This window comes from Phoenix dactylifera, chromosome 3, assembly GCF_051530095.1.
Source record: "Phoenix dactylifera cultivar Ajwa chromosome 3, Ajwa_hap1_PhDact_Kaust_v1.1, whole genome shotgun sequence".
Taxonomy (NCBI): domain Eukaryota; kingdom Viridiplantae; phylum Streptophyta; class Magnoliopsida; order Arecales; family Arecaceae; genus Phoenix; species Phoenix dactylifera.
In genome coordinates, this window is record NC_143192.1 from 45,855,661 (window position 1) to 45,865,661 (window position 10,001).

The 10,001-nt window shown below is 40.9% G+C and overlaps 1 protein-coding gene across 2 annotated transcripts; it reads left to right on the forward strand.

The window, feature by feature from the left end:
* The first annotated feature begins 515 nt into the window (after positions 1 to 515).
* Positions 516 to 9,622, forward strand: LOC103705155 (uncharacterized). 2 transcript variants are annotated; one of them, XM_039120898.3, is made up of 5 exons: positions 516 to 1,485; positions 1,632 to 1,857; positions 1,997 to 2,173; positions 2,263 to 2,722; positions 7,958 to 9,622. In XM_039120898.3, the coding sequence occupies exons 2-5, from the start codon at positions 1,720 to 1,722 to the stop codon at positions 9,466 to 9,468; spliced, it is 2,286 nt and encodes a 761-aa protein (XP_038976826.3). In that variant the 5' UTR covers positions 516 to 1,485; positions 1,632 to 1,719; the 3' UTR covers positions 9,469 to 9,622. The 2 variants fall into 2 exon arrangements, with proteins under 2 accessions (XP_038976826.3, XP_038976832.3); XM_039120904.3 differs by having other exon boundaries at positions 1,018 to 1,485; positions 1,616 to 1,857.
* The last annotated feature ends 379 nt before the right edge of the window (positions 9,623 to 10,001 follow it).

Consider the following 10,001-nt stretch of genomic DNA (forward strand, 5'->3'; position numbering starts at 1 on the left):
CATCTTCCAAGTGCGGCTCTTTGATCCTCTTCTAAGCATTTGGGTCTATCTGCCACCTTAGAGTAAGAAAAAAAAAGGAAGCGAGCGTTGTGAGAACCCGTATGGGCGTGTGTTTTGTCCCAGAGTGGACCAATTTTTTTTAATCGATCACGTGTTTCTATCTAGCCACCTCAGCATAAGAAAGAAACGAAACGCGAAAACTCCGCCTCTTCTTCTGGGCAAATGAAACCCTAGCTGCCTCCATCTTCTGAGTACTGCTCCTCTTTGTCAAGTGCTTCGCTCTTCGATCCTCTTCCAAGCATTTGGGTCTATCTGCTACCTCAGAGTAAGAAAAAAAAGAAAACGAGCGCTCTGCCCCTTCTCCCGAATCATCGAGGGAGTGAGGGCAATGGCATCGATGAAGGATTACTTGAAATGGAGGAGGAGGGCATTGACCTTGAAACATGTGGCCAGCTCCGACGGTAAAAAGTGCGAGGAGATCGGTGGAAAGAGAATGAAGGAGGAGGAGGGTCTTGTTTTTTTTTTTTTTCTTTAGTTTTTCTTGTTTTTGTATTTTATGTTTATTGAAAAAAAAAAAAGAAAATATTTGGCGGAAAAGAATTGGTCTAATGTACTGCTGAGCTGGGACAGTGGGTGTAAGATATAATCATGCGCGATATCCAGGCTTGGAGGCCGCAATTGGCGAAGAATTGGATCCAAACCCACGCCCGAAGCCGGCAATCCGTTGGAGCTCCGCTTTTGCGGTCCCACGTCCAGTCTCCGTTTGGTTTCATCAGACAGAGTCACGGAGTCCATCATAGAAAGAAATGAGGAAAGCATGCTCTCCCATGGGACAAAACAACAAGGCGGGCATTTAAGGAAGAACAGAGTCCAAAAATAGTTAAAGGGACAGACAGTGGGCAAAATAGGGAAGGAGTGGGGGCAGAAGGGGAAATAGACACGCAGATGGTTATACTCGCGCGAAGCTTTTTGCAGTACTGATTTTTTTTAATAAAGTTAGGAAGCCATCTCCAGTGGTGGGAGCAGCAGCCGATCCTGCCGTGTCACTGGTCGCGTGTGTGTGTGTTTGTGTCACTGCAAGTCGATAAATTTCCCCCCGCAGAGCACGAAGAGGGGAGAAGAGAAGAAAAAAAGGGAATCGATCCAATCCATCATCCATGATCGATTCATCCCTTCCCTTCGCTTCCCGCAGCTCTCTACATCTCTTCTCTTTTCCTTTTCGCAGGAATAGCGGCAGGGGCTGCCGCGCAGCTGTTTGATAAAAGAAAAGGAGAGGCAAAAGAAAGCGAGAGAGCAGAGCCTCAGGCCCAATTATTCCGATCCCTCCTCATCTCTTTCCTCCGAAAGCTTGATTTCCGCCCCCCAGATCCTCCCTCCCTTCTCTCCCTTTTTGTCCCTCCCCCCTCGACCCTTTCTTCCCCGCTCCAATGGGATTCGCTCGCCGCCATCGGAACCCAAGCTTGCCTCCGATCTTCTTCTTACAAGGTTCGGCCTTAACTCTCTCTCTCTCTCTCTCTCTCTCTCTCTCTCTCTCTCTCTCTCTCTCTATATATATATATATATAGACATATATATGGATATATAAACCCTGGTGTTTTTCCTGATCGTTATATAGTTTTTGCTCGTCGCAGCAATAGTTGTAGGGAAAGATTGGTGACGGGATGGAGGATGGGAATCCGGTTTGAGTGAGGATTTTTGATCCATGAGAGGGGTCGAGGGATGATGACGACGACGACGATGATGCTGAGGAGAGGAGGAGATTTGAACCTGAACAGCTCGGTACAGACGTACGGGGATTCGATAAAGGAGGGATTGAAGCAGGCAATGCTTCAGCATGAAGTCATCTTTAGGAATCAGGTTCGGAGATTTCTTCTTTCTTTTTATGGGAAAAAAGAAAGTTGTTTAGAATTTCATGAATAGATCCCCTTTTCGATTTCCTTCTTTTTCCGATTCGATAATGTAAGCATGGGGTGTTTTCCGGTTATGGAATTTTTAGGTCCAGGAACTGCATCGGCTGTACTGGACCCAGAAGAACCTGATGAGCGAACTCGGCCGGAAAGAATCTGGCGTATATACTCAATTTTCGCTGCCCCCTCGAAAGGGCTCGGCGGAGTGCAGCGGATCCGCGGGGGAGAAAAGAGTTGGTAATACTGCTCAGTCCGGATTGCTGATGGTAAGAAATTTTATTTTCGCCCACTCTCTTTTAAGTTCTGATCTTGGCAATGCATGGGTGAGAATTTCTGAAAGGAGAGCAATGTGCAGGCGAGCTCGACGCGGGCACAGGGTAACATCAATGAAGTCCATAAGAATGGGGTGAGGAATTTTGATCTGGAGCTCCCTGCGGAGGAATTTATGAGACATCCAGGGAAAGAGAATGGTGGCGGATGCTTGGGAGTAAAGGGTTCTGTGTGTGGTGAGAATGCCACGAATTCAGAGTGGCTGAAGGCTAATATGCATGCCAAAGTGGCTGATGATCTCAACAAGGGCAGTTGTTCGAACGCCCGTGTTGTTATTGATTTAGAAGAAGAGCCTGTGGAATTGGAGTCTAATGGGGAAGCGCATCTCATTTCCTCCTCTGGATTGGTGGCTCCGATCAATAATGCTGCAGATAAATGTGGTTCGCCGCCAACCATCTCATCTGATCGCGTCCATGCACAGAATCATTTGCATGTGGATCGTAGCGGCAGATGGGGAGGGCTGAAATCTACGTACCGTCTCGCTGGTAAGCTTTTTCGTAATGAGTTTGATGGGTTTATTCATTGCATCTGTTGATAGGTATCTGCTAGTTATCTAGGACTTGCACATTAAGAGCATTCCATTTTGCATTGCCAATTGGACTAAAAGCCACCACGGAATTGCAGTTAAAGCCTCCTGCTGGCGTTGCATTATAATCTCAAAATGTTGTTAACCTCTAGTTGGAAATAGGGGATACTCATATCCTAAAACTACCGCAAGATTCTGGATAGTTTACAGCAGAGGATGCCATCTGGATTTTGGAACTAGATTCTATAAATCCAATATGTTCACGTGGGAGTTCTGCCCGTAGGTTTTAGCTTCCACAGTGGACATGTGAACATATTGGATATATAGAATCTGGTTCCAAAATCCAAATGGCATCCTCTGCTGTAAACTATCAAGAATCTTGTGATAGTTTCAGGATATGAGTATCCTCTGCTGTAGGTTTTTGCTTCCACATTGAACATGTGAATTGGATGCATTTGCTGGTAGAAGGAAACTTAACGGCATTAAATTGTTATTTGGTCACTCTCTCCAATCATCACTGATTCAGTATGTTTGTTGCATGCGTTTCATTTTTTATTTGCACTAATTAGTAGCATATTGGACTTACAAAAAAAACAACATGATCAACTTCTGCATTGATACTGCTGTGGACCCGCCCACAAAATTAGACCATAATTTGTAAGCCACAAGTTGTCGTTCCAGCATTGAGAATTTGCCAACAATGAGAATGTTGAAATCAAATCTCCATGAACTTTCAACTGGTTGCTTAATATTCTCTGTGATTAAAAAGAATATCTAATAACTTAATAGATTCCCAGTATGTATATTATATAAAATGCAGTAGTGCATACTGTTTTACCAGTTTTATTGTACAGCATGCTGAAGCAAACAGGGTCTCTAATGCAATTTCAGTTTGGATAGTGTATGCGAGTTAATAGTTATCACATACGGACCACCAACCACTTAATAAGGTGGTGCTTGCTTGCTCGCCTTGTCTATAAGTCGTTCCAGCATTGAGAATTTGCCAACAATGAGAATGTTGAAATCAAATCTCCATGAACTTTCAACTGGTTGCTTAATATTCTCTGTGATTAAAAAGAATATCTAATAACTTAATAGATTCCCAGTATGTATATTATATAAAATGCAGTAGTGCATACTGTTTTACCAGTTTTATTGTACAGCATGCTGAAGCAAACAGGGTCTCTAATGCAATTTCAGTTTGGATAGTGTATGCGAGTTAATAGTTATCACATACGGACCACCAACCACTTAATAAGGTGGTGCTTGCTTGCTCGCCTTGTCTATAATTTGCTTACCTGCTGCATGACATGAATCCTTAATCATCTTCTATAATTATCCGTTCTCATTTCTCAATCAACATAACTGCCCACTGCTTCGATGCAATTTTTGAAACATGTTCTCTTTTTTTTTTTCTCAAACCATTTTTTCTCTTTGTCAGACTAAATTTGTTGGGATCGTGCAATTTATTTAAACTACTTGTAGTGCTGCTCATCTTTCGCTCTGTTTGATGCTGGAAAATCTTATCCATGCGATAAGAGATTTCTGGGCGGACATTCTGGTTTGAAATTATTGTGAAAGATGGATGATTCAAATAGACTGGGGCTGCTTTGGCATCAGCTGATCCTCATTTTAAGAGAGAACTAATTCAGTTGTGGAGGTGATTTATCTTATCCCTATTTTTTAGGGACTAATTGCCACCCCACCTTCACTATACATTTAGGGGTTGTTTGGATGCCGGCACAGTTTATACCCTGGATATTTCTATTCCTGGATAAGGATAAGAAGATCTTAACCGTTCTGGGATGGGGATTAGAAGAAATTTAGGGTCAGTTTGAGAAAATCTCGGGCTCACTAATCCCCATTGAGGAGAAATACCTTGTGGATGGCACCCTTATTTCAAAAAACCAGAATCCTTGAGTGCTTGGAGGCCCTCTCTTACCATTTTGGTACAGTGGACAGCCACCATTCATGGATGGAGCATCTGGGCATCCAAATAGATCCTGAGTTGAAACCCATCAAGAAACTTGCGGGGAAGATCTTATCACGGTGGTAAGATCTTCCGCATCCAAACAAGCCCTAAGTCTTGCTGGCTTGCTGATCACAACAGTTAATGCAAATTAATATCGTATATATGCAATCATAAAGGGAGCAGTTTCAGGCCTAGTATTCTGTCAAAGTTGAATCTGGATCTGTTCTCAGTTGGGCTGGCTTGCAGAGGGTGTAACTTTCAGCTGCCAAGCAAAACTGCAGAATAACAAATAAATTTAAAGTTATCTTCAATTATTTAGATTTTGTGATTTATCTGCAATCTGAAATGAATAAATTAATTTACAACAGGTCTTCTAGAAGATTTTAGATGGTATACTGGGTATTTAAGAATGACAGATCTTCTATCATTTGTTTTGCTTGGAGTCCGTGTGGGGAAAAGCTTCTGAAAGTTCAAAATTCCTAACGTAATAAAATATTTGTTAGATTAAATTTGGTTGTGGAAATTCAACTGTTGATAAGGTAAGAGAGGGGCCTGACTATTTGGACATTTGGCATAAGTATCAAAAGTGAATGTGTCCAAACTTTTTGACAAATTGGTTCTGATAGTTTGTCATTTGATAAATATCATTTTTTTTTCTTCGAAACGTTCTGACAATTCACTAGAAGTATCTTAACCATTCAGATTGATTTTGTTTGACACTTGGGAATGATTAGTTTATAATGCTAATTCTTACCTTGTAGTGTTATCATAAACGACATTTCAATTATGATGCCAAGTACTAAGTACGAACATTCTAGGCTGATGTATGAAAAAGTGTCTAGCATATTATGTACAAATGTATAAGATTTAGAAATGTACAAATATATAAGTTTTAGAAATCAAAGTATCTAATTAGTTAAGGTGGAAAGTTGTTGGTGGGTAGCAACACGTTCTTAATTACAAGACTTAAGCTTGTTTTGCTTTTGAATAACCTTCCACTTTTTCATGAACTTGGTGAACGGAGTGCAATGTTTAGTATAGGAAATATTCATTTCACATATAATTTGATGTCCAATTTATGTTAGTTAGAACTTTTAGAGTGATTGGAAGGACAAGAATGCTGCACAATCAATGATGCAGTTGAATATTGTCCGAACAATAAGATAGCTTGAATATGATTCTAAAGCATGCGAGAAACAGCAATAACAGCTTACGATATAAGCTGCATAGCATTCACACTATATATTGTCTCATTATTAGAGCATGATTTTGTCACAACACAGGACTTCATCCAAAAAAAGCTAGTCAGAAAGTATTATTTGGGTTTCTTGTACCTAAGATCTACACAGTGAAAGTGTTATTTCGATTGACCATAGATTGATTATGATGTTTATGATTGGATTTGTGGTACTTGAGATTGGATTTGAATGGTTTTGGTCCCTTAGCATGGTAGAATGCTAGGACTTGAATAAGGAAGTATGTGAGGATCTGTGCATGCGTGTGTTTAGTCCCATCTAAACTAAGCATCGGGCAAATCTTGTGTACTTGTACATGGCCAAGGAACCCAAGCAACACTTTTTGGCTAACCTTTTGGGTAAAGTCCTAGGTTGTTACAGATTTAAAATGATCTTTGCTTCTAGATTCTTATGTTTCTTGTGCTCTTGCAATGTGTAGCTTCATCCCATATCTATATTTCACATGCAGTTGCAATTTCTATATGAATAGATCTCTGTTGTGCCAAAGAGAAGAAAATTGAAAAAAAAAATTGGTGCAGTTATCATAGAACAAATATCATGGAAGTTGCGAAAAAGAAGAATAAGAAAACTTATGCATGTAATGAACAAATAGGGTGTGTTCCTTGCAGTTCAAGGGAAATGTTATATTTTGAAAATACATCAATATATATGTGTGGTCCTACAGGCACATGGCTGTGCAGGCAGCTGTTTGGGTGCATCTGTGCATGCACATTAATGCATGTACGTGTCTGTCTAGGAAGTATCCACTACGTGGATGTGTTGTATATCTACCTAGGAAGTATCCACCAGTGTTCGGAACATGGTAAATTTTTATCATAAATATTACATGGAATGATAACACTGTTTGGCAGCGAAAAAAGGGAGGGACAATCACCAAGAATGGTGTCGCTTAAATAGGTGGTGGCAGGGAATTTAAAAGAGTCTGTTTTGTCTTGGAGCTTTTGTGGGCTAGTGATCTCACATGCAATGTATGACCATGTTGGCGGTTGTCTGACCTTGATCAGCACCAAGTCATGGAGCTAGATCCATGTCAACTCATTTCTAAATAGATCACACTAGCTCGAATTCAATTTCTTATATAATTTCCCAAGTTCATGGACGAGAATTCTCCTCTCCATCCTTTTATGCTGTATTTAGTTAGGTAGGGTCAGTCCAATCGTGTAATAACCATGGCAATCCAACTATGGATCCACATTTTTTTTGTCTGGGTCGTATTCAGATTGGCTAGAATTTAGGTCTACCTTTCCTATTTGCACTCTAGGTATCTTACTACATATGCAAAAGTTGTGACCGGGGACCATATTTTAGACTACCTGCTTATCCAAATTCTGAGATGTTGAATTATATAGTCTATGCCCAGATGTGGATTTAGGAATACCTTCCATGTTCTGCTCTAGATTACAAGCAAATACATCCTAAATCAATCCATCCTAAATCAATCCTTGAGTTTGTGGCAGATGCTGTACTCGTGATTTGTTGAGTAAGAAGCATGCATTCAATAGCCGTTTTCCCTTGATCTATATTAGATTATTGAATGTGATTTCAATCTGACTAACACTGTCTCTGATTGTTTACTATTCTACTTGCTACCGACTTTAAAACTCCAGCAGTATCAGAACTAGGTACTCTGAGGTACACCCATCGTGACTTGTTTTTTACATCTATCTTCCTGAATCTGGTATCTTGACAGATGTAAAAAATAACATCAAACACCTCTGATGCACAGGGTCCATCTTTCCCTCTCAAAGGATGCACAAAGCCCATGATCTCTCTATTCTTACCTTCGTAATGCTGCTCCCTTTCTATACATTTTTAACTTAATTTGTGTGTGCACCCTGAAGAATTTTATTCCTTTTATGAAATCAACTGTCACTTGACATAGAGAAACTCAAGGCATAAGTATTTCAATTTAATCATGTTTCAATAAACTTACACATCCTTTTATGATCTCGTTTTTGCTTTACAGAGTTAAATGAATCTGTTGGTTATCCCTCTATCAAGCCATCAACCCAAAAGCAGCAAACTACTTTGTGCAAACGAATGCACATTGACCTTAACATAGCTCAAGGTAATGAATCTATCCAAGCTTTGCCTGATACCATGCAAGCATTTCCTTCTCCATCCACAAGTTCATCGGTTGTTCACCATGGAGATGTTTGGAGGGAATCAAGCAGCAGGTGCCCAAAAGAATCCTCTGTGACACTTCAGCCTGATGCTCCATATTTTTGTCAAGAGAGGGAAAAGAATGTCGATTGGTTGTTTCATGGTAGTCAACATTCACATCAAGCTTCTGCAGTGGGTACTAAGGTTTCTGAGTATAATGATAATCAGTATGGGTTGGATCATGAGGTTCAAAGGTCCAGTGCTGAGGGTCCAGCACATTGCTACCAAAACTTAGAGGAAGGTTTTTCTAGTGTTTCTAGTAGAGGAATTCAGTATAGCATAAACATAACGGCCGTCTCATCTAAGGGCTTCCGTAAACCAGGAGATGCAAAAGTAGACTTGTCATCAGTTCAGCCACATTCCAATGTACTTATTGATAGCAGAAAGCCAACCTTAATTACGGCCTGCAGCAACAACATAGAAGATAACAACTTACATGCATCAGTTGGGAGTACCAATCTGCCACCAACAGTAATCAGAGGTTCAGAAGACAAGCAAGCAAATCATGAGGGGAGCGAAGAAGATACTGTATCAAGCCATGCTGTCAGTCGAGGTGAGAAGAAACAGGATGAATGTTTTGAAGAATCTTCCATCAGAAATAAGCCTGAACACGTCACTGGAAATAGACAATGTGCTTCGCTGGACAAAAGTGCCGAAGGGAATGCTGTTCTCTCCATTACAGCGGATTCTGGAACAACTCAGCTGGACACCCCGGTTGCTGAAAGACTTCCTAGCATGAAGGTCCCCATTCCTGAAGTTTCTACTAGTGTCTGCCTACCGGAAAATTCATTCAATGTTAGCAAATCAAAACCTGAAGACAACATCAAGCAGCAGACAACTGAAGCAGTAGAAATGGACCTTATGATTGTCAAGGCAGCAGAGACACTTCTATCTATGTCTTCAAAGAATGTAGCACTTCCTGTGGATCAGTTTGCTAGCAATGGACAGGTAGAAGTCGAGACTGAGGAAGGGAGCGATCAGCCTGCGTATTCTTCTGATTCTTTTGAGGCAATTACTTTGAAGCTACAAGAAATCATAGATGATGGACAGTCAATGCCTGCAAAACCTACTGAGAAGGAAACAGGGAATGATGCTTGTGGGGTGAAGTTACGGAGGGGAAGGAGATTACGAGATTTTCAGAAAGACATATTGCCAGGGCTTGTTTCCCTTTCGAGGCATGAGATTTGTGAAGACTTGCATACCATAGGGTATGAGCTTAGGAGGAACAGGTCCCGCAAGAGCTGTGGGGAGACATGGTTTGCACCAGTTAGAAGCAGGCGATCGAGGCGTTATGCAGTTGGTCGGAGGCGCTGAGAGATGATGATTCAAGACCCTTATATGTGAACTTGTTTTAAAAATTTTATATGACTGAAGTCTCATAGCAGAATGCTTTCTGGTTTGCCAGGAAGTCGATGAAGCTGATTCTGGATAGTTTTGTGAATATATATTACCTGAACTCAGTTACAAATTAGGGCGTCTACAGTTAACAGGTAAGTTTTCAAACCGATGATCTTTCGTGTGCACGAGAACGGAGAGCATGGCTGTGAACTACGGAAATGCACAGTACTCTTACCGATTAGCTACAGGTTGGAGTTCATGAGAGCGCATTGTTGATCAATAAGAGCGTTTTGATGCACCGTATCTGCCGTCAAAACAAAGATTTTGCTATACTTATCTGGTTAAAAGAAAACAATCCTTCTCGACGAGGAGAAAAAAGATTTTGAACGAGTTTGTAGGAACAAAAATGCTGTAGGTAATGATTGGCTCAATACCACATGAGCCATGCTGTTCGATAACAGGCACGTTAATCTCTTCGTAGGCCTGTTTGACCATGACAGAGGTATTAC

Excerpts from the sequence above, each read along its gene's own strand:
- LOC103705155 (XM_039120898.3), top strand. The coding sequence starts at position 1,720 with ATGATGACGACGACGACGATGATGCTGAGGAGAGGAGGAGATTTGAAC. Across the intron at positions 1,858-1,996 it reads AAGTCATCTTTAGGAATCAG|GTCCAGGAACTGCATCGGCT; the intron begins GTTCGGAGATTT and ends TGGAATTTTTAG. Across the intron at positions 2,174-2,262 it reads CTCAGTCCGGATTGCTGATG|GCGAGCTCGACGCGGGCACA; the intron begins GTAAGAAATTTT and ends AGCAATGTGCAG.